General features: G+C 36.6%; 1 protein-coding gene across 1 annotated transcript in view; it reads left to right on the top strand.

Annotated features, from left to right (window-relative positions):
* Positions 1-514: 514 nt before the first annotated feature.
* Positions 515-27,738, top strand: part of LOC117928401 (LRR receptor-like serine/threonine-protein kinase FEI 1) — a 53,969-nt gene continuing 26,745 nt past the window's right edge. Inside the window, exons 1-6 of the mRNA XM_034848293.1 lie at positions 515-653; positions 5,007-5,241; positions 5,741-5,876; positions 18,446-18,517; positions 18,626-18,697; positions 25,981-26,052. Coding sequence (XP_034704184.1) covers positions 5,145-5,241; positions 5,741-5,876; positions 18,446-18,517; positions 18,626-18,697; positions 25,981-26,052 — 449 coding nt within the window. The 5' untranslated portion in view covers positions 515-653; positions 5,007-5,144. The remainder of the gene's footprint in view (positions 654-5,006; positions 5,242-5,740; positions 5,877-18,445; positions 18,518-18,625; positions 18,698-25,980; positions 26,053-27,738) is intronic.

Raw genomic sequence — 27,738 nt, 5'->3', positions numbered from 1 at the left:
GGGGTCCACCAGTTTGATTGGTATTCATCTATTTGATTTTAATACCCATAGGTGCCGTTGAAATTACTAAGACGGATTTGTCCTTGTCTTATATGATGAGATAGACCATTTCAATATCGAGGAGTTGTCCAGCTGGAGGGTATTATGGTCTTTTCAGTGATTTGCGTCCAAAAAGTCAAATAAAAAACTTTTATTTAATAATCAGTGGCATGGGGCCCACATGGAATGGGCATGAGAGAAGGATTTTGTCATTCCTGAAAAAATACATACATAATGAAGATTGTAGAAATTTATTTTTTAAGAATAAAAATATAATAAATCTTAAATACATGTTTTATTAAAAAATTTTGACTGATTAATTTTATTTTAAAATAAATATAATGGTAAGGGCGTCGGTCCGCACGTGTGGAGGGTCGCGGTCCCACGTGCGAATGCCAGCATTCCCATTGCCTCAGCTGATGGCTCTTTAATTCGAGCATCTATTCCACTCACCACTCTCTCTCTCTCTCCTCAGTCCTCAAAATCAAATCTAACCCAAAACCCAAATCGAAAAAATAAATAAAAATAAATAAACAAATTTGGGAATTTTACGACCGCATCTCTCTTCCTTTTCCGTTCCATTTCTCTCCAGCTGCGTCATAGATCCAGTCCAGGTTGGTGCATTTCTTCTTTTCGTCTTTTGTTTCACAAATTTTGGAGTAATTTTACTTCTAAATTTGTACCTTTCTTCCCTTTTTTATTGGGGTTTTCTGTTTGGGGTTCACATTGGTCTTTTCAATGTTGAATTTCAGTGATTCTGGAACTATGCTGAAGTTCTATGTTTTATTATTTATTTTGAATTTTTGTTTGGTGTAGAAAGGTAAATAGTTGGATTATTGGGGGCTGTTTATTTATTTATTCAATTACTTTTTTGGTGAATTTAGGCTTTGATTGGGAGGCTTCTTGCAGTAGGATTTTGATACTTTTGGGGTAATTTAAGTTCAATAAATCATCATAATTGCAGTATGAAGGATTTTTTTTCTTCTTCTTTCTGGGGAGCACATTGTTTATTTTTTGTTTTTATTTATTTTTTCTAAATGCTGAATTTTAGTGATTCTGTAGCTGTTCAGTGGCTGAAGTTCGGGTTATTTTATTTTATTTTTATTTTTATTTTTTATTATTGTTATTTTTATTTATTTTATTTGGTGTGAAAATGTAAATAATTGGATCTTTGGGGGATAATCATCATCATTTTATGGGTTTTTTTTTTTTTGTGTGGTCGGTTGAGGTTTGATTTGGAAGCTACTTCTAGTAGGGTTTTAGAATTCTAGAGCAATTTTAATTTAATAAATCACCAAACTTCCAATTATCAGTATTTTTATTCTCTTTTGTTTAGTAATGACATTATTGTTGTTGTTTTATTTTTTATTTTTTAAAATATTTTTTATGTTCTGAATGTTGAATTTCATCTTTATGGGGATGTACAGTGACTGATTTTTTTTTTTTTTTTTAATAAATTTGGTGTACAAATGTAATTAATTGAACTTCTGAAGGCTAATTACTATTATTTTAAAGGATTTGATAGGGAAGCAACTTCTAGTATGGATCGCTTCTGCATAAGAATGTTTGGGATTCTTTAAAATCTTACCTTTTTTTTTGGGTGTGATTTTAGCGCAATAAATAGTCAGAATTATGTTATGAGGATCTGTTTTTCTTTTGGTTGGGAATCACATTTTCTGTATTTGTTTTGAGAGTTGAATTTTAGTATTTCTGCTAGTGCATTGAAGCTCTAATTATTATTTGGTCGAGACATGTAAAGAATTGCGCCTATGAGTGCGAATTGTTTATTTTGGTTTGTTTTACTTGATTGAGGTCCGATCATGAAGCTACCTCTGCTAGGTTTTTTCAAAATCCCAAAGTAATTTTAGCTCTATTAATCACCATCATTACTATATCAGGATTTTCATTTATCTTGTTTGGGGATCACATTGCTTGTTTTTTTCTTCTTGTTGCTAACTCTTCTTGAAAACCTCTTTCTTCTTTATAACAGAAACCAATTTTCTAACTTAGAAAATACATTTAGCAAACTTTTGATAAAAAATTTTCAAAATTTATGCTGAAAATAGTTATTTTGAGAACAAATTTGAGATGTTTTTTGGTTGTTTTGAGTAATAATTGAAAAGAGGGAATATAAGTGTACAGTATCTTCATGGAAAATAAGCCAAGAAAACTGTTTTTGATATTTGAATTCCTAAACAGAATTTAGTTTCTAAAACAATTGAGAAATGTTTTTAAAAATTGTCATTAAAAACTGGTTTTTTGGAAACCGTTTTTGAAAACATTTCCAAACAGACCCCTAGTGTTTCTGGAGCTCTACAGTTTTGTTAAAACTTGTTTGTTTTTGTTCTTTTAGTTGGTTGGGCTTTTCAGAGATTTTAATTTTTTTTTTTTAAATTTGGGAATCAGATTGCCTTTTTTGTTTTTTTTTTGTTTTTTGTTTTTTTGGTTGAATTTTAGTGTTGTGGAGCTTTACATTGCCCAAGTTCTGTTTTTATTTTTTATATTTGGTATGAAAATATAAATAAATTGACTGTCAGAGTTAATTGTTTATTATTATTATTATTATTTTGCATTTTTAGTCTATTGAGGCTTGATTGTGTACCTACTTCCAGCAGGAATGACCCTGCGAAGGAATATTTGGGAATTATTTTGCATAAGATTTTTTTTTTCTTCTTTCAATTCTTTTTTGGTGTAGAAATACAAGGAGTTGGATTTTTGAGGGGAAAATTTTTTTTAGCTTCATTTCGTTTGGTTGAGCTTTTGATGGGAAATTACTTCTAGAAGGGAAAGGCTTCTGCATAGGCATGCTTTGGGCATTATGTGGCTTGAATTTGTTATCAAATACTGGGCTTTTTAGTTAATGTTTTAATTGTGAAGTTATACTGGATGCTTTCTTCTTTCAATTTTTTTCCATTTGGGGATCACTATGCTTGTTTTTTCCCCTGCTTTCTTTAATATCTTGAATGTCGAATTTAGGGTTTGTTGAGCTCTATGGTGGCTCAAGGTTCTAACCTTTTATTTTATGTTATTTTCTTTAGAAATGCAAATAATTGAACAATTCACTCTGTTTTAATTGGTTGAGCATTTTGGTGGTTGATCATTGGACTTTTATGGAAAACTACTTTTATCACTTGCTTTGTTTTAGTTGACTGAGCTTTGTATTGAGAAGCTGTGGGTTTTCTTGGGCTGTGTCTGGAAGTTATGTCTTGTAAGATTAGCTTATACATGCATAACTTTCTTAGTAAACTAGTGGGGTAGTTTAATTGATGTTGAGTTTTGAAATCTATTGGATTTGATCTAATCATGAGTTTTTTTCCCCTTGAACTTTCATTCCAAACAGACCCTAAGAAGATTTGAGAGTGTAGTTTTGGTTTGAGGGAAAGGTTGCTCTGAAGAAGCATGGTTCTTTGAAATAAAAAATAAACGAAACCATAGAGCTTCCAATTCAGTTGATGCATTGACATTATCTTATCTATCAAAGGACTACACAATATTTAACTTCCACAGCTGTCCTTTTCTTATCTGCTTTCACTTTACGCCCTCAATGCCCTCAGTGAGAGTGTTAGCAGTAACAGTTTCCGGATTTATCATTCATGCATGCACATTTCACTCTTTTTTCAATGCCCTCTCCTAGATGTGCTGTTGGGTATGAAGTGGTGGCAGTGTTGTATAAAAGGCCTGTTTGATTGTGAAAATCAATATTTTATTTTTTATTTTTATAATTTTTAGAAATAATTTCATTTTTGAAAATGCAAACAAAAAAAATGTTAGTCTATAGATGATTTTAATTATTAAAGGGCTCCTATTTTAAAAATATAAAACAACATTTTGGCATTTCTTCACTCTTTTTTCAGGAAATGTTTAACAGTTTTGAAAATGTGTTAAGAAACATGTTTTGTTTTTTTAATGTCATTTTCATTTCCTTTGTTTTCCAAAGATAGAAGCAGTTCTCACTTCCACTACCAAACAAGTCCTTAGTTCCTATGTGGACATAACCTCCTTCCTTTACCATCTCTGTATATATTTTTTTTGCCCCTTTACCATTTCTGTATAGCCATTGAAGATGTAAAAAATTTCAATTTTTTCTTTAAATTGGAATAACTAGATTTGTCATTGAATCAGAAGACCTAGGAGCGAATCTAGAAATTTTGGGTAATAGAGTGTTCTTAGCATAAGAACTGGATCTTAGAGTTCCTTGTTTAAAGTGGAAGAGGAAACCAGTGACTACTTGATCCTATTTTGTAAGAAGGCTACAATGCTATGGAGCTTGCTTTTTTCTCTTTTTGATGTGCAGTGGGTCCTGCACTCTTCAATCAAAAGGAATTTGATTGGTTGGCATGGTGCTTTTGTGAGTAAGAGAAAGGAAAAGGCTTGGAGGGCTGGCCCCCTTTGTTTAATGTGGACCTTATAGAAGGAAAGAAATGAAAGAGTGTTCAATGACATTGAATGATCCGACCAAGCTTTAAAACTTTCTTTTTTGTACACTTTTGTGAATTGGGGTAGGGTGTATTTAGAGGATCATTCTTTGTCCATGATTGATTTTATAGAGTAGCTATTGTCTAGATAGGAGAAAGGTTTTCTTCTTTCTTTTTGCCTAGCTTCTTGGGCGTTGCTTGTATACTTCGTGTGTACTCTTTTCGCCGCTTCTAAGCTTTTCTAATACAATATCTTATTTACCTATCAAAAAAAAAAAAAAAAAAAACTGGATCTCAGAGTTCCAATCGTTCTTTGAATCTGATGTTACAAGATGTTTCCCTTGTAAGCTGAATGCCATGTATACTGTAATATGCATCTATCTATGATCATAGCAAATTGTACTGGATGACAGATGATTAAAACTGATCAAAAACCATGAATACACATGAGGTTGATAATATTGCATGTCAAGTTCCTTGAATCATGGTTGTTATTGTTGATACTATTATTTTGACCATGTTTTATTTATTTATTTATATTTTTTTCTCCAGTTCCAGGCAAGGAAGTTTCTTTCTTTTTTGGTTGCTGCATGACATGGTCACCCATATAACATATATTCAAGGGAGCATTCTCGAATTTGGTGTATCTGATGATTCATAATAGTGCTATTGTGCTTGGCCTGCACCATAATGAGCACCTTTCTGATCAGATGTCTGGTGCCGTTGCCCTTTTACCTTCTACTGCTGTACATTCTAATGAATCAAAGCAAAGCTCTAAGTCCTGATGGTATGGTGGCATCTTTTGTTTGTCTTAATTTCTCATTTTTGTTTTCCTGGTCATTAATAGATTGAAGTATTGAAAAAGATTATGAACCCATGTCTTATCCTGATATTTCAAGATGAGGCCTGGTTCTTCCAAGTTTGAAACCTTATGTCAAGTTTGGTTGGAAGTCACTATTCTACCAATCCGAAGTTTCCATTGCAAGGATTTGATTTTTTCAAACTTGGTTAGAAGTCATCTTTCAACTAATCTTTCTTAAAAGATCTTATATTTTGGTGCTCAACCTTATGATATACGTCTACTTGTCTTATGGTTTCCTTCTATTTTGAACCATTCTTCATTTTCTTGTTCTTTAAAAATAAGTAGCTCCAGATGGCATTGCTTGCTTCGCCTGATGGAAATCAAGCAAGAGGATTTGACATGACTATTATTTGGATATTGTGTGTTTGTGTGTGTGCTATTTTAAGAAATGATGATATGTAAAATTTTGCTTAATGGCATGCAGGTGAGGCGCTTTTAAGCTTTAGGAATTCAATTGTTAGTTCAGATGGCGTCCTTCGTCAATGGAGACCAGAGGATCCTGACCCATGTGGTTGGAAAGGAGTGACATGTGATTTAGAAACCAAGAGAGTAATATACTTGTGAGTTTTTTAAGCAACCTCAAGATTTGTTTTGGAATGCTTGTGGCAGGAGCCTAGTAATTCCTTACTTTCATAATTGCTTCTATTGTTAGCCTATGGTTTTTGTGCTGAAAAGAGATTCTTACCATTATTATTACATGGCATATGAACATAATCATATGGATTACCTCATTATTGAATGAGATGGGCTATTTGTTAAGAGTTTTTTGATGTATTGCTGGTTTACTCTCCTCTTCTTAGGTTAGGAGCTTTAGTAACATATAGCATGTTTCTTAGTAGTGAGAGAGGAGTTTTGATACTTGAGGACTTCAGACGTCATTTTACCCTTTTAATGTCCATGTTGCATACTTCTGTTTTCTTTATTAGATGCTTTTGTTTATTTATAGGGATCCTTGCTCATCCTTGTACTATTCTTTCCTTTTCATTTGTTCTAATTTCTTAGTTTCTTATTGAAAAAGAAAAAAATTGTTGTACATTTGCTACTATCATATACTTCTGATCATTATTACTTTTTCATGTTTAAGAAACTTTTTTTTTTCTTTTGATCAAATAAAAAAGTTTTTTTTTTGGTTAGACACTTGATAGCATTATTGTTCAACTACCAATTTTTTTAAAAGATTAAGCTTGTAGAATTTAGGCTCACAATGTATATCATACCCTCTAATACCCTCCTTGTCGTGTAACCTCTTTTTTCTGGGCTTACACGTGGAGGTACTAAATTGGGAAATAAATGTATGGTGGTTAGCTCGAACACAAGACTTCCCACAAAACTAGACTTTGATACCATGTTGAACTATCAACTTTCCTAAAAGTTTAGATGGTATGATATATATTGTGAGCCCAAATCTTATAAGCTTAAACTTTTAGAAAAATTGATAATTTAACAATTATATATAAGAGAAGTCAACTAAGGGACTAAGAAACTAAGGTCAAGAAGAAAGTGCTTCTTTTTTATCCTATTTTTTTCTTATCAGAAACAAAAGATGTATTAATTATTGTAAAGAGGTCATGAAAAGGATGAGGAATCCTCCCCATAAAATGCAAACCTGATCAAAACACCAGAAAACCTTTGCTTTACAAGGAGATTTGTACAAAAAGAATAGAAAAGACTATACAAATATTACATCTCCTCAAGCTCATTTAGGCTCCTCACGATGTAGGTCCAACCCTAAGGTGTACGTATCAAAAGCTAACTTAGCTGAATGTCATTCAAGGGAATGACTTTAAAAGCATTGGTACAAGAGGCCTAAAAAGAAACAAAGAAATATAGCAAGTCCCATATCATCTCAGACATCTCCCAATTATCGTAAAAAATCCTAGTATTCCTCTCTCTCCATACCATTCAAATCAAAGTGAGACAAACGATCTTTCAAAGAGTCTTGCCTTTAGTGGGGTTCCCAAAACACAAAAGAAATAATCATCATATCACAAAAACTCCTTGGCTAAACTTGCACCATCCAGACTTGTGTGAATAGCTTGTGCCATAATTCCAAAGTGATTGGATAATGTTAGAAGAGACGATCAATTGTCTTTCCACTCCCCTTACATAGAATGCACCAATTAGGACTAAGGGCTTTGAAAGTCTTTTCAATTATAGCATGTCATTGCTATTTACTTTCTTATGTGCCACTAACCAAGCAAAGACCTTGATCTTAGATGGAACTCTTCATTTCCACAAAAATTTGGTTGGATGGAAAGAAACTGAATTTGATAAATTGTACAAAAATATCAAAGAGTTTTGTGATGACCATCAATTATAAGGGTTTTGGAAAATCCAAGAGAGGCATAGTTTTGTGGCAAACTTCGTGTATTGCTTTAATTTGGGTTGTGTGGCGGGAAAGAAATGCTAGGATATTTGAGGATAAAGCTAGGAATTTAGAGAATCTATGGGATACCATTCACTTCCTTGCTTCTTTTTAGGCTTTTTGCTCCATGGTTTTTAAGGGCATTCCCCTTAATGTGATGCAACTAGATTGGCTAGCAGTATGTAGCTCTAATGGGGTGGTTTAGCAAAGAGAGTTTGCTTTTTGTAATTATCAATTAGCTTATTGTTTTTGTATTCTTGTTGTTTAGTTTTCTTTTGTGGGAGGATTCCTCATCCTTCTTTTGTACTTCTTATTTCTATCAATATATTTCTTTGTTGTTTCCTATCAAAAAAATAAAATAAAATTATACAAGGTTAGAAAAACGATTTTACAGAGAATACACTTGAAGAAGAAAGTACCCAAGCTTTCACATTTGGAACATATGGAGATAATTGTACGTGGGTAAGAGAAGTCATTAGTCTTTTGAGATCCTCGATCTCCAAATCAATTAGGTTACGATGGAAAATAAGATTCCAAGAAAAGGAGGTGATGTTACCAATATAGCTGAAATAGAGAGGTTTCTAACCATGATGACTTTGAAAAGTCTTGAAAATTGTAAACACAAAGGTTTAATCCCCTCACCACATATCTTCCAAACACAAGTTCTCTCACAAAATGGCACATGCTTGGAGAAGAAGGTATTTTTTGGGCTCAACTAAAGTGAAGGGGAGAAGACTTTCTGATGAAGCAGAGATAAAGGAAGGAGTGCTTAGTGCTTTTCATAGTATTTTGATCAAGTTAGGGGATTTGAGATTGAGCATTAGTGGGTTGTCTTTCTCTTCTTTAGGTAGTGAAGATTCGAGATCCCTTGAGGATCCTTCTTTGAGCAAGAGGTTCTCTTAGCTCTTTCCACCCCTGAGTGGGGATAAAACTCAATCCAAATGACTTTTCCATGACATTTTGGTAGTTTTGTTGTGACTTTGTTAAGAATGAGGTAATGAGATTTTTTTTTTTTTTTTTGGTGAAGTTTAGGTTTGTTGATTTTAGCGTAGTAGATATGGTTATGGTAAGGATAAAGCTTGAACAACATCATATGGATAAATATAAGAAACTTTACTCAAAGAATGTTGGTCCATATAAATTGCTAAAGAAAATTATCTTCGGTCCATATGTTCTTGATTTGCTAGAAAGTATAGGCATTAGTAAGATCTTCAACATTGAGGATCTCAGCATATGTTCTAATCCTAAAGATTTTACAATTGATGGTGGCCCAAATGCTCACTTACCACCAACTCCTCAATTAAAGGATGAAGTTGAAGATATTATTGATCACCAAATTGCTTCAACTAGAGGAGGGGTTATCAAAAGTATCTTGTAAAATAGAGAGGGAGGGCACTTTCAAATTACACATGGATCACAAATAGAGAATTCCAACACTTGAATCGATGCCTTTATGAGAGGTTTCATGCCTTTAACTCGTCAAGGTCGAGTTTTCTTAAGTCAGGGGGAGTTGATGGAGACAAGTGGTAGCCACCTATAAAAGTTTACTAAAGGCACAAATGAGTGGGCTTCAAGGAGCAGACTTTAATTTGACACTCTTTGGATGATAATGGGCTTAGTTGGGATCTTATATAATTCAATATGGGTTCAGCCTAAAAAGTACTTTTCAGAAATCAACTTATGGGTCTAGTCAATGGTCATAAGTTACTATTTTTAGTTATTAATGTTGTCATTTTCCAAGAGTCTTTAATATGGTTTAGTAGTTTGTCCAAGCTTTTGTAATTTTCAAGTTGCATTAATACTATGTGACTAGTTCCAAGGAGTTACAAGTCCCTAGAAAAGTTCTATATAGTAGTTGATTTGTTTTTTGAAAATAATCAATGAATGAATAATAGAATTTCCAGCAAGGTTTGGGGAAGAAGAGGTTTAGGATAGCCTTGTGGGAAGTATCAAGAAGAAGAGGGTGGGTGGAGTTCAAGTGAAGTGAGAGAAAGGTTTGAGGTAGGCTTGTGGAAAGCCATCAAGGGAGAATGGGATGTGATGGGCAGCAACATGGCTTCTACTGTGGGGAATGGGAGGAGGGTTAGATTTTGGAATGACATGTGGTGTGACGATGCTCCTTTATGCATCTTTTTTCCCTCCTTATTTGCTATATCCTTGTTTAAGGAGGCTTGGCTGGAGGATGTTTGGAACCATTTTGGAGGGGGGGTTTAGGATCCCCGTTTCTCTAGGTGGCTCGACGATTAGGAGGTTGATATGGGGCGTTTTTTCCAGAGTTTGCAAGGAAGAAGGGTGTGTAGGGATGTGGAAGATTAGGTGGGATGGACAAAGTCAAAGGATGGTAAATTTACTATCAAATCTCTCTATAAGGCTTTGGAGCCAAAAAGACTAGGGGATTTTCCTGCAAGTGTAATTTGGAACTCATGGGTGTTGCCGAGGGTGGGCTTCTTTGCTTGTGAGGCTACTTGGAACCAATGATGAAAATATCGGTAATCACGGATATATTAGTATTTCGATTTTATGGATATATCAGATATATCAGAGATATATCGATGAATGTTTTAACATAAAATATCGGTGGGCCTAAAATTGATCAAAACTCTTAAAAATGCTGAGAAAAACCCTAAAAATGATATAATGAGCAATAATAGACATTTGAAAGTCATTTTATAAAAAAAAAGGAAATATGTATATGATATAATTTATCATATTTGATAATAATATATTTATATATATAAATGATATTTATTTTATGAATATTATAGATAATGTTTGTTTATAACTTAAATATATATAATGCGTATTAAATATTTTATAAGCAGTAGTGTCAGCCTGGTGGCAAAGTGGGCTTATTTTGAACCTAAGATCATCGGTTCAATCCCACGCCTCTACACCAACACCCAATTATTTTTCATTGCATCTTGAGATGTAGTCCCACATCAGTCAGGAATAAAATCTAAAACCGGTATTTAAAGCAAAGGCAGTGCAATAGTGAAGGAGTGGAGCGGGCTAGGCTGCTCTTCTAAGGGCTCGAAATATGAGTTGGAATTTGGAATTCAAAATTTTGAAAGTCAAAATATCGGTGACGTGGCATTAAAATCGCTGAAAAATTGGCAATATCTCGAAATATCGGCGATAAATATGAAAATAAGAGGAAATGTCGGCTGTTGATATTTCGAAGGGTATTATCGTATCGGTACCCTCCGATACATGATATTTTAATCCCTGCTTGGAATAAGGTTTTAACCTTGGATCCAATTTAGAGGAGAGGGTGGCCTTTGGCTAACAAATGTTACTTGTGTCATTCATAGGAACAGTCTCTTGATCACATCCTCTTACATTGTGATATGGCAAGGAGTCTTTGGCCCTTGTTGTATTATCTGTTTGGGGTGTCGTGGGTGCTTCCTTTATCAGTGAGAGAGAAGTTGTTAGGTTGGCATGGTTCTTTTGTGGGTATGTAGAGGAAAAAAGTGTGGTGGGCTACTCCCTAATGCCTTTTCTGGATAGTTTGGAAGGAAAGAAACAACAAGGTATTTGAAGATGAGGGTCATTTGGTATAAGGGTGTAAATTTTATTTTCTTTGTAACCTTTGGCCTGGTCTAATGGGTTTTTAGTTTTTGAACCTTGTTGAGAGAGAGAGAAAGAAGAAAGACCTTAATTCTCATTAATGTAATGATCTACTTACAATTGAGAATATATATATATACAAGGCTAGGAGTCCTAACTACCATACATGTATCCTATATTAACAAGGAAATGTTATATACTATAAATACATTATATTCAACACTCCCCCTCAAGCTGGAGCATATACGTCATATGCACCAAGCTTGTTACAAATATATTTAATCCTAGACCTCTGAGAGATTTAGTGAAGATGTCAGCTAGTTGATCATTTGAATTAACAAAACTTGTAGCAACACATCCTGATGCGATCTTCTCTCTAATGAAATGACAGTCAACTTCAATATGTTTGGTCCTTTCATGAAAGACTGGATTGGATGCAATATGTAATGCGGCCTGGTTATCACATATGAGTTTCATCTGTTCATCCTTTCCAAATCTCAACTCTAGAAGAGATGTCTCAACCATATGAGTTCAATGTTGCCAAAGCCATAGCTCGATACTCGCTTCAGCGCTAGATCTGGCCACTACATCTTGTTTCTTACTCTTCCAAGATATTAGATTACCTCCAATAAAAACACAGTACCCTGAAGTGGAACGTCTATCTGTGGGTGAGCCAGCCCAATCTGCATCTGTGTAACCAACAACCTGAGTATGACCTCTGTTCTCGTACAACACACCTTGGCCTGGTGTACTTTTGATATATCGAAGAATGTGGATTACAGCATCCCAATGGCTATCACATGGTGACTGTAGGAATTGACTAACAACACTCACAGGAAAAGAAATGTCTGGACGAGTAATGGTGAGATAGTTCAATTTACCTACGAGCCGTCGATATCTCCCGGGGTCTCCTAAAGGCTCCCCCTGTCCTGTACAAGTTTGACATTCGGATCCATAGGTGTGTCTACCGGTTTACAGTCTAACATACCAGTTTCTTCCAGGATGTCTAAAGCATACTTCCTTTGGGAAAGGACCACAGCAGAACTGATTGAGCTATCTCAATTCCAAGAAATACTTGAGTTTCCCCAAGTCTTTGGTCTGAAAGTGGGTAAAAAGGTGTTGCTTTAGTTTCTGAATACCATCCTGATCACTGCCTGTAATGACGATGTCGTCCACATAAACAACCAGATAAATACACTTCCCCAAAGAGTTATGATGATAGAAACTGAATGGTCTGCTGTACTGCGAAGCATGCCAAACTCTTGAACAACAGAACTAAAACGGCTAAACCATGCTCGAGGAGATTGTTTCAAGCCATATAGAGAACGGCGTAACCTGCATACTAAACCAGACTCCCCCTGAGCAACAAAAACCAGGAGGTTGCTCCATATAAACTTCCTCGGCAAGATCACCATGAAGGAAGGCATTTTTTAATATCCAATTGATAAAGAGGCCAAGAACACATGGCAGCCATGGAGAGAAGCAGACGAACAGAAGCAATCTTGGCACCGGAGAGAATGTGTCACCATAATCAGAACCATAAACCTGAGTATAGCCTTTAGCAACTAAGCGGGCCTTAAGGCGATCAACCTGACCATCAGGACCAACCTTAACTGCGTAAACCCAACGACACCAACGGTAGATTTACCCGAGGTAAAACAACAAGATCCCAAGTGCCATTAGAGTGCAGAGCAGCCATTTCATCCACCATTGCCTGTCGCCAGCCTGGATGGGAAAGAGCTTCATGGGTGCTCTTTGGAAGAGAAACAGAGGATATAGCAGAAACAAAAGCAGAATAGGGTGAAGATAATCGATGATAACTCAAAAAATTGTAAATAGGATGAGGATTACGAGTAGAGCGAGTACCTTTCCGAACAGCAATGGGTAAGTCATTAGGAGAAGGCAGAGCCGGGGTAGGTGAAGCCGAGGGATAGGAAGTGAGTCAGCAGGTGCCTCAGCAAAAGGGAGAGGAGCAACGACACGAGGGCGACGATGATAAACCTGAAGTGGCCGAGGAGGCATAGCATCAGGTGGGGAGACAATGGGAATAGGCAAGACTTCAGAAACAGGAAGAGACTCAGAAGTGGTGGAAAAGAATGGTGAGTCCTCAAAGAAGGTGACATCAGCGGAGATAAAGTATCGATGAGTCTCAAGGGAATAACAACGATAACCTTCTGAAGTCTAGAGTATCCCAAGAAGAGACACTTCATGGCTTTGGCGGAAAGCTTGTCCTGTCCAGGAGTGAGAATATGAACAAAGCAAGTACAACCAAAGACACGAGGAGGAAGGAAATAAAGTGGTTGGTCAGGGAAGAGAAGGGAGTGAGGAATCTGATCATGTAAGACAGAGGAGGGCATACGATTAATCAAATAACAAGCGGTAAGAACAGCGTCCCCCAAAAACGAAAAGGAACATTGCTATGGAGGAGGAGAGTACGAGCTGTCTCAACAAGATGTCGATTCTTGCGTTCAGCTACCCCATTTTGTTGAGGAGTATGAGCACAAGAAGACTGATGAAGAATCCCATGATGAGACATAAACGAAGTAAATGGGGCTGAAAAATATTCCCTGGCATTGTCACTGCGTAACACACGAATAGAAACATTGAACTGGGTTTGGATTTCAGCATAAAATTTCTGGAAAATAGAGAATAACTCAGCTCGATTTTTCATTAAAAATAACCAAGTACATCGAGATAATCATCAATGAAAGTGACAAAATACTGAAATCCTAAAGTAGACGCAGTCCGACAAGGACCCCAAACATCAGTGTGGACAAGCTCAAAAGGAGACTTTGTCCGATTATTCAAACGCTTTGGGAACGAGACACGAGTATGTTTCCCAAGCTGACATGACTCACACGGAAGCGACGATAAAGTGGAAAAACGAGGGACCATCTTCTGGAACTTGGAGAGACTAGGGTGGCCCAGACGATTGTGAATGAGGAGAGGAGCATCAGTGGAAATGCAAACTGCAGGAGATGAATCCGAGGTGAGGTGATAGAGGCCTTGAGACTCACGTCCTATGCCAATCGTCTTCCCCGTACTCCGGTCCTGCAAGGTCACAAATTTATCAGAAAAGGTAATAGAGCAATTAAGAGTACGAGTGATTTTGCTGATGGAAATAAGATTAAAGGACATTCAGGAGTATAAAGGACAGAAGTGAGAGGTAGAGAAGGCAGAGGAAGGGCCAAACCAATACCTTTAGCCACAGTTTGAGAACCATTAGCTAAGGTAACATTAGGTAAAGCAGAGGTAGTAGTAATAGAGGAGAAAGATCCTTATTACCAGATAAGTGATCAGAAGCTCCAGAATCTAGAATCCAGGGTCCAAGAGAAGATGTGTGGGTAAGGCAGGCAGAGGCATTACCAGGCTGGGCAACAGAAGGCAACAGAGCCTGAGATGCGGAAGAGCTCGGAGCTTGAGGCAGCGGAGAATCAGAGGACTGGGCACATGGGCAGTGCGAGGAGGTCGTCCATGTAACTGATAGCAACGATCGCGAGTGTGGCCAAGTTTATTGCAATAGGTGCAATGAGGACGTTGACCTCTACCTCGGGTACCACTACGGCCTCCTCGAGAGTTAGTTTGAGAAACTAACACAGAAGAATCTGAAGTGCTATCAAATGGCAAAGTCTGAGTGGAGGAGATACGGAGGAGGCGAGCAAACACATCATCCAAGGACGGAACTGATGAACTACCAAGAATCTGATCGCGGACAGGCTCAAGATCCGGACGGAGGCCAATAAGAGTAAGAACATGAAGAACTTGTCAAGCTGTGTTTGTTGAGCCCCAACATCAGGAGTAAGAGGCATCACAGTCAAGAACTCCTCCTTAAGAGAGGCAATCTGGCCAATATAAGTAGATAGATCCAAGTCCTGTTGGCTGAGATGGACAATTGCAGAAGCCACCTTATAAAGACGCTGGATATCATTCGTATATAATCCTTTGGCCTGAGTCCAAAATTTAAAACAAGTTTTGTAGGCCCGAAGATGAAGAAGAATCTTGGGATCAACCGATTGCCATAATACACTACATAACTGTGCATCTATCTTCCTCCACTGTACGCGGTCAACCTCAGGGATATCTGCCTCCTGTGTAATCAAGTGATCCTCATATCCTTGACCCATAAACCAAAGTTCAACAGACGCAGACCAGGAAAGATAATTGTCACTGCCAACCAATTTCTCCGAAGTAATCATAGGAGATCCAGATATAACAGCGGAAAAAATGGAATTTTTAGTAGTCATATCTACTTATCTGAAGAATGAAGTATGTTTGGATCGAAGAGAGCCCTAATACGGCTTCAGATTGCGGCGTGGCACCACCGAAAAAGGGAGACGGCCTCAGATCGCGGCGTGGTACCACCAGAAAGGTAGAAGAACACTTCCCAAGGCACGTGCAGGGATTGGAGTGGAGAAAAAGTAGTCGGAGCTTCGCCGGAAAGGCTGTTTGGAGGGCCGACGGAGACAAAAATCCCCAAAAGAGGTATGTGCAGGGCTCGGATGGGAGAACCAGGGAGGTAGGGAGGCTGGTCGGCGTCAGGCGAAGCTGGAGGAGGAGGCGCGTCGCCGGAAAAGGCCTCACGCGCCTCACGCGCCGGCGCGTGAGATTCAGTCGCCGCCGGAAATTTGCGCGTGGACGGCGCGTGGATGGGATTTTGGTGCCGGGTGCCTTCACAAAAGTTGTAGATCTCCTCCAGGCGCTCCTTCTGGTATAGTCGGTGTCGGAAAAATACGTCGCCGGAAAATCTCGCCGGAAAATTCGCCGAAAAGTTCGCCGGCGGTGAGTAGTTTCTGTCGACGATCCGAATGACCGGAAAGTATTGGAAGATGGGGAAGGTGACCGGAATGAAACACGGTCACCGGAAGGTTTCCCGGAGTTGATGACACGGGAAACAAGAAAGAATTAGGTTTTCTTCCTTGGCTCTGATACCATGTTGAGAGAGAGAGAAAGAAGAAAGACCTTAATTCTCATTAATGTAATGATCTACTTACAATTGAGAAATATATATATATACAAGGCTAGGAGTCCTAACTACCATACATGTATCCTATATTAACAAGGAAAGGTTATATACTATAAATACATTATATTCAACAAACCTTATTCCCTTGTTGATTTTGTAGATTGGATGGGCTCTGTTTGAGGGGGTGCTACTTTTGTTGTTATCCTACTTTTTTTTTGAGGCACTTTTACGCATCCTCTGTATACTTCCCATGTACTTTGGGGTGCTTTTTTGGTATGCCTTGTTTTAATAAATTGCTTTTTATCCATAAAAAAAAAAAAATTCAAGTAACCATTATTTTCTGTGTGATACGAAGAGCACTTGGGTGTGGTCTAAAGGTTTTTAGGAGTGATTCCTAGAGTTCTTTCAATTGCTCCACTACTCTTGTTGCATTTTAGTTCCTGTCCTGCATCACTTAGTGATGATGGAATCTCACCCTAAAGTTGTGCAAGGATGGGGTATCTTGTCTGGAAGCCGGAATGATGAACTGGGAAATATGGAAAGTTCAAATGGAATCAGATTGCATGAAGGTTTGTAAATTGATTTCAAATTGATTTGGTACCGAGAAGTCAATTTGGTTGTTGGTGAAATTAGGTTCAAACTTGATTTCATGAAGCAATGCAATTTCAAACCAACTTGGGCTTTTGGATTGCAAGGATGACCAAACTGATTTTTTTGAAGATGAAATTGAAAATTTTGCTTTAGGTGAAGTGAAATAAATCAATTTGACCAAATGGAGCAAGATTGCTTTAGAAAAAACCTTTCAATTCTCCAATCAAAAAAAAAAAAAAACCTTTCAATTCAATAATTACAAACAGCCTAAAAGGAGCCATTTTTTTTAATCATGTCTATTGTTTCCATTTCCAAACAATTACAAACAACCGAAACATCCTTTCAAATCCCAACATCCTGAGTAATTTTTCTTGCATCTTCTCGACAACCAACCATATTCGATGATGCATTTTCATGGAGACCTGCCTCACAATGTTTAACTCAGAAACCATTTCCTTGGTGGGAAAGGAAAAAAAAGGCTTTTCCAATAAATATACCTGAAGATGGCGAGCCTAGATCTGAGCTTCACCCACAGTATGCCAAAGCAAAGGGTGTTTATTTATTTTTTTTTTTGGTGTTGTTTTTTTCTTTTTTCTTTTTAGATCATAATGATACCAAAAAACATGGGAAAACAACTTATAGGAGTTTTGGGAACAATTTCAGAAAAACTGTTTCACACTCTTCTGGCATCCAAATTTATCTTCCACTTAAAAAATTTGTTTTCTATTCTCAAAAATAGAAAACTGTTTTTGAGAGCAATTAACAAACAAGGCCTTAATTTTACTCAACCATTCTCCTATTAGTAAGAAGCTTCCTGCTAGCTGACATACTCCCAACACCCTTCTGCCCCTGGTGCAAATAACCCATTTTCTTGTAATATAATGGCTGATGCCTATGCTGCAGAGAGGCTTCCTACTGCTGCCTCCTTTGCTTCAGACTTTCTCACCTTCCAAGGGATATGACCAATCTCCTTTCCCTAATTCTGGCACTATGCTTACTCTCTGTGAATGACCTATTTGATTCTAGTATTGTGGTCAAAGTCTATGCTGCTTCTTAGGGGTCCTGTTGGCCACCAACCTATGCTTACACAATCCTGTAAGTTGCCTCCTTGCCTACTTCTTGGACGGATGTCCTAGAAAAAAAGGTTATCCTGAACAAGATTCAAAGGGTCAGGTTTTTTCTTTTCTTTTTTTTTTGGCTACTATGAGTATAAGACCTGAAAGCCCTAGGAGGTGGTACCTATATCTAGCTAAGGAATTGAATGATCTAAGTCTAGGTTAAAATTGCATTATAGGAGGTTCAAAAGCTCCAGACTTTAAAGAATGTGCAATGTGGTGAGAGTTTAGGTGTGTCTCATCCTTCCCTTGAACTTTACTTGTTTTTTGGGTTTTTAAGTTTTCTGAAGATAATGAGTTGGAATATAAGTTTTCCTAGCCAAGTACATAATGTTGTTACCTCATCATTAACAGATGGTTTAATACTATTCTATAGCCAAGTGTAACTATACTTGTCTACATCTATTTTTGACTCATTTTTCTTTATTTTTTCTTTTTGGTCAATTTTAATCTTGTAATTCATGTGCATAAAGAACTTATATTTTTGAAATTATAGTTTTAAATTTGTTGTTATTTCTGAACTTCCAGGAATCTTCCTCATCACAAGTTGAGTGGATCAATTTCACCTGATATTGGGAAGCTAGAGCTCTTGAAGCTTTTGTATGTATTTTTATGACTTTCTTTTTTCTTTGATGCATGCTTGCCTTTTTTCTGAATGTTGTGCTGCTGTGACTGATGACATGTATACTAATGTGTCATTTGTTGTAGGGCTCTTCAAAACAACAACTTTTATGGAACGATTCCTTCAGAATTGGGAAATTGCACAGAGTTGCAAGCATTGTAAGTACAACTATGTGTCATTTAGTAACGCCTACATGCTAGTATTAATCTGAATATATTTTTCTTATTTCCTGAAAATGAAGATAATGTTAAATTTGTGGAAATTTTCATTACTATTTTCTAAATATTTCCTAATTTTGTGTCAATTCAAGTGCTGTATAGCTGAACATATGATATAATATACAGAGAACAGAGATACATTTTGGTTTTTTGCCAATAAAAAAAATGATGTATGTAGAACTAAGCACATATCTGTGTGAGAAATTTTTTTTTCAACTCTTAAATTTGCTGTTTTATACTAAACAAATGGAATAAAAGTTGTTTCAATGACTAATATAGGATTCTGTATTCTTTCCAAGATAGATTATGCTGGTGCTTAAACATGCATTTTGGTTTGTGCAGTCTAAATATAAAAAAAAAAGTATACAAAAGGTACCTCATTAGAGGACAGTTCTTAAATTTCATAATTAGGAACTCCAAATGGAGTCCTATCTCATCAGATATCATGTATATGTTGTTGTTCTGTGGAAAAGGTCTATTCTAGAAGGAGGAACAAAATCTCTTCTGCTGTCCCTAGGCCTCTTAAGATTCTGGTTTCTTTGGTGCGTATTGGGCTTTCTTGTAATCATGAAAATCATCAGTTGGAATACTAGAGGTCTTGGTTCCAGAAAGAAAAGAAGGGTGGTGAAGGATTTTTTGTGTCATGAAAATCTGGATGTTGTTTTGTTGCAGGAAATAAAAAGGGAGTCATGTGATAGGAGGTTTGTGGGTACTGCATGGAAGGTTAGAAACAAAAGAATGGGCTGTTCTCCTAGCTATCGGGGCTTTGGGAATGGTAGCAATCTTTTGGGATGCTTTGAAGTTTAAGTGCTTAGAGGTTGTCCTAGGGTTTTTCTCAGTGACAGTCAAGTTGGAATCAGAGGAAGAAGGTTTTTTCTAGCTCACTTCGGTTTATAGTCCTAGTACTTCCCACCTTAGAAAGGATTTTTGGGCAAAGCTTCAAGATCTTTCTGGTTTAACTTTTCTGAAATGGTGTGTTGGTGGGGATTTTAATGTTCTAAGATAAGAAGATTTTCAGAAAAGTTAGGAGGTTCCAGGTTAACCCTAATCATGAGAGATTTTGATGATTTTATAAGAGAAAATGAGTTAATTGATCCTCTTAGAAATACTTCTTTCACTTGGTCAAATTTGCAAGAAAACCCCGTTTGCAAGAGGTTGGATAGATTTTTGTATTCAAGTGAGTGGGTGCAAGGATTCCCTCAAAGTATCCAAGAAGCACTCTCTAGATTGACATCAGATCATTGTCCGATTGTTTTAGACACCAATCCTTTTAATTGGGGGCCAACCTTTTAGATATGAAAACACATGGTTGCTTTATTCAGATTTCAAGGAAAATTTCAATTGTTGGTGAAATGAGTGTTGGTTTGAACGATGGGAAGGTCACAAGTTCATAAAAAAGCTATAGTTTGTCAAGTCAAAATTAAAAGAGTGGAATAGGGTGTCTTTTGGTGACTTAAAGGAGAAAAAGAAAACTATTCTCACAGACATTGTTGGTTTGGATGCGAAGGTATAGGAAGGGATTCTGACTCTTGAACTTGCTGCAAGAAGGACCTTAAGGAAAGGGTAATTAGAACAGGTATTGTTAAAGGAAGAGGTGTTTTGGAGACAAAAAACAAGGGTCAAATAGATAAAAGAAGGGGATTGTAATTGTTAGATAGAGTATAGTTATTAAGGTTATTTACTTTTCCTTTTCCTTTTCTTTCCTTATTGTATTGTGGGTCCCACTAACATGTATATATATATACCCAAGTCCAATGTGTATTCTTTACAGTTTTTCAATAACAATAATTAGGGATTCTCCCTTTTCTCTCTCTTCACATGGTATTAGAGCCTAGGGAGAAAAAAAAAAACCCTAATTATTTTCGGTTTATCTGTGAATCCATTCTGGGAAATCTTTCAGTGACCGTGTTTCATTCCGGTCACCCTTCCCATTTTCTAAAGTTTTCCGATCAACCGTATCGTCGTTAGAAAACCCTCACCGCCGGCGACTTTTTCGGCGACCTTTTCCGGCAAAGTCCTTTTCCGACACCGACCATACCATTAGGTGCGCAAGGAGGAGATCTTCAACTTTTCTCAAAGCACCGGAGGAAGAATCTCAGCCACGCGCGTCTCTTCTCCGGCGGCCTGAATCTCACGCGCCGGCACGTGGGGCACTTTCCGGCCACGCGCTTCCACCTTCAGCCTCGCCTGACGCCGTCTAGCCACCCTCCATCTTTTCTTGTGTCATTCAAGCCCTGAAAGTGCATTTTTTGGGGTTTTTTTGTCTCCGCCGGCCCTCTAAACAGCCTTTTCGGCGACCTCCGGTGATTTCCTCTCCACCTCGAGCCCCGCGGAGTGGAGAGACGGTTGGTTATCTCTTTCTACATTGTTTGATTACGTTTGGGTTATAGCACAGGATATTCTCATAGGCTAGGATGGTGTGGGTTCATCCATACAATATTCGTGATATGATGATTATTTCTTTCAAGTGTTTTGGTAACTCTACCAGAGGCAAAACTCTTCGGAAGATTGTTTGTCTCACTTTGTTGTGGATTGTGTGAAGAGAGAGGAATGTTTAGATTTTTGAGGATACTTGGAAGATGCCTGAGATGATGTGAGACTTGCTTCATTTGCATGTTTCTTTTTGGGTCTATTGTACTGGCGTTTTTAAACAATTTCTTTTGAGTGTGATTTAGCTTATCCTTTGAGTGTAATTCAACTTAATTGGCTTTCAGTATGTCCACCCTAAGGGTGGGTTTACTAGGTGAGGTCCTTAGTTGAGCTTTAGGAGTTGTTATACTTGTATAGTCTTTTTTGGTTCCTTTTGTATAGTCCTCCTTGTATAGTGGAGGTTTCTTTGGGCCTTTTGATCAAGTTTGTATTTCATGGGGAGGATTTTTCATCCTTCTCCTGTTTTTATTCACTTTAATTAATACATCTTTTCTTTCTAATGAAAAAAAAAAATGTTGTCCTCATCTGATCATTACAAAAAATGCAAATTAATTTAAAACATTTTTGATGGAAAATTAAGATAAGTCTCAAGGGCTTGATGCTTTTGATGGCGTTTTAATATTTCCACTGAAATATTGACAAATTAGTTGAGTGCTGAATGTATCATTGCCTTTTTGTCACCTTTGTATACTTTCTATGTCTTTTGGTGTGCCTCTTTTTGATTAGGTACTGTTAATAATATTCTTATTTGCCTATCAAAAAGAAAACAGAAAGTGCTGAATGTGGTTTTTGGCTCTTAATAAGAAAAATGACGAGACGCTTAAGGAGTCCACTAAGTTGTCTTTGCCTTCTGGAGGGAGAAATTGTGGTGGTTCTAGAAAAGAGGGGAGTGCCAATTATATAGATCAAGGTAAAACCAGTTGAAAGAAATGCTCTATTTACTTGGTCAAATTTGCAGGATTTACCTGTTTGCAAGAGATTATATAGATTTCTATTTTCACATGCGTGGGAGCACATCTTCCCCATTGTCTCCAAGAAGCCTTACCTAGGTTCACATCTGACTATTGGTTGATTGTCTTTGATAACAACCTATTCAAGTGAGGTTCAACTCCTTGTAGATTTGAAAACATGTGGTTGTTGCACCTAGATTTCAAGGCTAGCCTTTAGTTCATGGTGGAAAGAGTTTTGAGTGGGATGGTTAGAGATTCATGAAAAGGCTACAATATGTCAAATCAAAATTGAATGAATGGAACAATGTATCATTTGGTGTCTTAAAGGAAAAGAAAAAGAATATTCTTAAAGACCTAAAAAGCATTGATGCTTGCGAGTAGAAAGGGAGTATGACTCCAAAGCTTTTAGCTCTAAGGGCCTTAAGGAAAGGGGGGATGGAGAAATTATTGTAAGGCAAGAAGTGTTTTGGAGGCAAAAGGCTAGGGTTAGATGGGTTAAAGAAGGGGACTGCAATTCAAAGTTCTTCCATAGGATGGCTAACAAGAAGCTCGCCAAGTCTTTAGAGAATGAAGAAGGGGAAACTTTATATAACATGGAAAACATCTTAGAGGAGATAAAGAATTTTTTTGAGAAATTATATGCTAAGCCCCTTGGAATTTCGTGGAGATTAGTGAGGTTAGACTGGTCTCTAATTTTAGAAGTGAGTGCAAATTGGTTGGAACGTCCTTTTCTGAAGAGGAAATCCATAAAGTTGACTTTCAATTAGGCAAGGAAAAGGCTCCTGGTCAGATGGATTCTCCTTAACCGTGTTTCAGGAATGTTGGGAAGTGATAACTGAGGGTTTATTAAACTTTCTTACATAGTTCCATAACAACGGGGTAATCAACCAAAGTACTAATGCTTACTTTATCACACTTGTGCCAAAAACCAATTAGGCCTTTAAGATATTAGACTTTGGATCTATCAATTTGGTCACAAGTCTGTATAAGATCATAGCCAAAGTGCTACCATGTCGTCTTCAGGGAGTCCTTCATGAAACCATCCATATTTCCTAGGGAGCTTTTGTCAAGGGGAGATAAATTTTGGACACGGTATTGATAGCCAATGAAATGGTGGATGGGAAAAGAAGTTCAAAGAAGGAAGTTGTGGTCTTCAAAATTGATTTTGAAAAGACCTATGGTCATATAGATTTGGCATGTCTTGATCATGCATTGGAAGGAAGGGATTTATTACTAGATGGAGATTATAGATTACAGGATTTTTATATTCAATGAATTTTGACGTATTAGTGAATGGAAATGCCAAAGGGTGATTTAAAGCAACTAGAAGTCTAAGGCAAGAAGATCCTCTTTTCCCCTTCCTTTTCATCATTGTAGTAGATGTCTTAAGTAGGATGCCTAGAAGAGCAAAGTGGTATTCTTGAAGGGATTCAAGTAGGGAGGAGTAGGAGTAAGGTGTCACATTTGGTATTTACTGATGACACTATCTTCTTCTCTAGTGTCAGTGAGGTGAAGTTGCAAAATCTAAAGCTAATCTTGTTGATTTTTGGGCACATTTCAGGGCACAAGATCAATTTAGACAAAAACACTCTATTAGGAATCAATACTAATCAAGATAAGATCTCTAAACTGGCTTCATTGCTAGAATGTAAAAGTTTATGAGTGGTCCTTATCCTATCATAGTCTCTTTCTTAGGGGAAACCCTAAGACTAACGTCTATTGGGACTCGGTTATTGACAAAATCTCAAGGAGATTGGATGGATCGAAGAACCCATTTTTGTCCTTAGGTGAAAGAATAAACTTAATCCAATCTTGTTTTTCTCATATCCCTAGTTACTTCCTTTCTTTGTACAAAATCCCGTCATTAGTGGTGAATAGGATTGACAAAATACAAAGGGATTTTCTTTGGCCAAGTTTTGGGGAGGGATCACCCTATAAGTTGGAACCAAGTTTGAAAGTCTAAGGAGGAAGGAGAGTTGGGGTTAAGGAGAATTTCTTTGAGGGCCCCATTAGGGAAGTGGCTTTGGAGGTTTCTTAGGAAAAGTTTAGCCCTTTAGCATAAGGTTATATTGAGCATCTATGGGATACTTCCCAAAGGTTGGATGCTAACATTTCATTCAGGTGATCATATTGTTGCCCTTGAAGGCTGTTGCTTAGGTCTTTTAGGATATCTCCATTCATATCCAGTTTTTGGTCGGCAATGGGCAAAGATTTGCTTATAGGAAGATTTGTGGTGGGGGAACGTCCTTTGATTTATCAATTTCTTAATCTATATAAAATTGTGTTGGAGATAAGTTTAAAAATCTGTTAAATGCACATGTTTTCAAGATAATTATTTTGAATGTAATATTTATAAATAGTTATGCTTAAATTACTTTCATTAATTTTCGTAGTCTTTGATATATAGCATAGATAAATAATCTTTTAAAAAATTATTAGCACACATGAGTTTTCTCTACGATTGAAGATTAGTTTGAAAAGTTATTAAATACATGTATTTTAAATTACTTGCAATAATTTTCATAGTTTTTGATATGTAGCATAGATAAATAATAGTTTTATGTTTTACCATGCTATAGCCTAACAATGAAAAATGATGTAAGATAAAATAAAATTATTTATAAGAGTAATTTATTTTTGGTTTGAGTCAGATTTTTCATAATTTACTTTTAATTTAGTTTTCTAATATGGTTAATTAAATAAATAAATTATTTGTAACATTAGAGCTATTTTATAAATGTAATTTATTATGTTTTTTAACTATTGAACTGTAGTCTATTGTGTTTTCAAGTATTCAAATTCAATAAAATAAAATTTTTATTTTCAAAGTCATATTCCTTATCAATGCATGTTGTATTATTGACTAATGTCACAAATTTTATCATGCATATAGTATTTTCTTAAAAAAAACCTAATTTAATTTGTGCATCACTTTTTCTTTTATTACATTCCTCAAATTTTTTTTTTCAAAATTTTCTTATTTTTGGTCAACTTTCATTTTTAAAAAAAATCCTCTAGCAGTATTTTAATTGATATCGTTATTGTTGTAAAATTGAACCATCAATATTTTTGTTGATATTGACATTTTCATCATTGATTAGTCATGATAGATGCATTATTAGTGGGAAGTGTGTGAACCACTTGTTTCATCATTCTCTTGGCTCATAAGACTTATGACAACTTATTTTCTCTTTCATGAGCATTCCCTAGGTGGTCTTAAAAAGACTCTAGACACATTAACTATTTTGTTTCAAGGGTTCATCGAAGGTGATAGGAGTGGAGTCCTTTAGGAATGTTGGATGTTTGGGGATTGTCAAAGACCTTTAACTAAGTTGACAGATAAGATTTTATCCTGGACTTCTCTTTATGTCTCGGTGGTTCTATTCAACTAGGGTTTGATTGTTTATCCTAATTTAGGGGCAACCTTTCTAGTGCTAGTTCCTTTTAGTCAACTTCATGGAATGTTTTGATTGAAAAATGGACCTTCCAAAAACCTTTCATATCAATAAATAGTTTATTTCTGATTAAAAAAAGTGGATGTTGCTTTTGCCTTTGATTGTGTCCTTTTTTTGTTTTCTCCTATGTGTATGTGAATGTGTGATAAGATTCATGTTTTGTCAAATCATTTATTCCTAAATTTTAATGCATTTTATATGTTAAAATGTATTTGTAGTGTATTGCAATAATTTGTTTAACTTATTTTCTTTTATGTAAGGAGTATTTCATTTATCAGTCTTCTTTTGCAGATATTTGCAGGCCAATATTTGTAGTGTATTGAAATAATTTGTTTATCTTATTTTCTTTTATGTTAAGAGTATTTCATTTATCAATCTTCTTTTGCAGATATTTGCAGGGCAACTACTTAAGTGGATTAATTCCTAGTGAGTTGGGTAGCCTTTTAGAGCTTAAAGATCTGTGAGTTGTTTCTCTTATGCTAGCTATTGTTTGTTTGTTAAAATGGTTTAATTTTTATAGATTGGACAACAAATTATAAAGTAAAGGTTCTATAGAAACTTGAACTCCCTATCTTAATGAGAGTTTATGATATGTAGGTTTCAAACACCTATCAACTTGACATCTGTGTCCACTTGTTTACTAACTTTTTTGGGCACCTATAAAAGACTAAAATTGTAAGCCTTTGGTTACAAAAGGGAGATAACAGTTAATTGATCATGATAATTAAGGCTTTTTTATGGTGGTTTTAGAGAAGATGGGATTCATGCAGAGATAGATCAAATGGATTAGATGGTGTATCTCCACTGCAAAATTCTTAGTGCTTGTAAATGGGACTCTGACTGACTTCTTCCAAAGTTCTCGGGGTTGAGGCAATTGTTCATTTTGGCCATGGAGGCACTTGGTTGGATTTTGTTGAGTATGGGGTTTTAAGTTGGGTGGTAGAGGTTGCAAAGGGCAAGAAATGACCCACTTGTTGTGTTGATGACCCTCTTGTTTTCTATGATGCTAGGTAAGATCATGTGGAATATCTAAGTTGGTCATTCATGTGGTTTGAGGCAATTTTGGGTTTTAAAATTAATAGGAAGAAGAGCAAGCTGATTTTGGTTGGAGGTGATGAGTATTTGGAGATGTTAATTGCTTTCCTGTGTTGGAGGGTGGGGCAACTCCCTTCTACTTACCTAGGCTCTTTGTTGAGTGTTTCGTTTAAATCAGCTAGGACATGGAACTTGGTGGAGGAGAGGTTTTAGAAGAGGCTTGCTTTGTAGAAGGGGCAATATTTGTCTAAAGGAGGGAGACTCACTTTGATTAGAAGCGCTCTTTCTAGTTTTCCAATTTACTTTATGTCTATGTTCGTTATCCTAAAAAAGGTGGACTGAAGGTTAGAGCAGGTCAAAAGAAACTTCCTTTAAGGTGGGGTAGAGCTTGCAAAAAAAACCACACTTTGTTAGGTGGCCTATTGTTTGCTTGGACAAAAGAGCAGAGGTGTAGATATTAGAAACCTCTATGTTTGGAAGGAGGCTCTTCTCGGTAAGTGGTGTTGGAGATTTGCGATTGAGAGGAATTCTCTTTGGAAGCGAGTTATTTCTTAAAAATTTGGGGAAGACAAAGAGGGATGGTGCTCAAGGGCAGTGAGAAATGGTTATGTGGTGGGTGTGTGGAAAGTGATCAGAAAAGAATGAGATTTTGTGAAGGGTAGAGTTCGCTTGTCTATTGGCAATTGAAGAAGGGCCAAGTTTTAGAAAGGTAGATGGAATGGTGATTTATCTTTGGAAGAATCTTTTTCTGTTGTTGTTCTCTTTTGCCACAAACAAAGATGCATGGGTTGTGGATGTATGGGAGCAATATGGGGAAAGTGGCTGGTGGAGCCCTCAATTTTCTAGGCAATTTCATGATTGGGAACTTAAAGTAGCGATTGACTTTTTTCAGAAACTCCAAGCTTTCTCAGTTAGGAGAGAGGAGGATGATAGTTTGGAGTAGAAGGAATCCAAGGATGGCAAATTCTCCATTAAATCCTTCTATCTCTCTTTAGTCCAAGGAAGAAGTCAGCCTTTCTCTGCAAGTTGATTGTGGAATTCCTAGGTTTCGACGAAGGTGAGTTTTTTTGCTTGGGAAGCATCATGGAGCAAAATTTTGATGATTGAGCCA

The sequence above is a fragment of the Vitis riparia genome, chromosome 2 (genome assembly GCF_004353265.1).
Source record: "Vitis riparia cultivar Riparia Gloire de Montpellier isolate 1030 chromosome 2, EGFV_Vit.rip_1.0, whole genome shotgun sequence".
NCBI classification, from domain to species: domain Eukaryota; kingdom Viridiplantae; phylum Streptophyta; class Magnoliopsida; order Vitales; family Vitaceae; genus Vitis; species Vitis riparia.
This window is presented reverse-complemented; position numbering and strand designations above follow the sequence as displayed.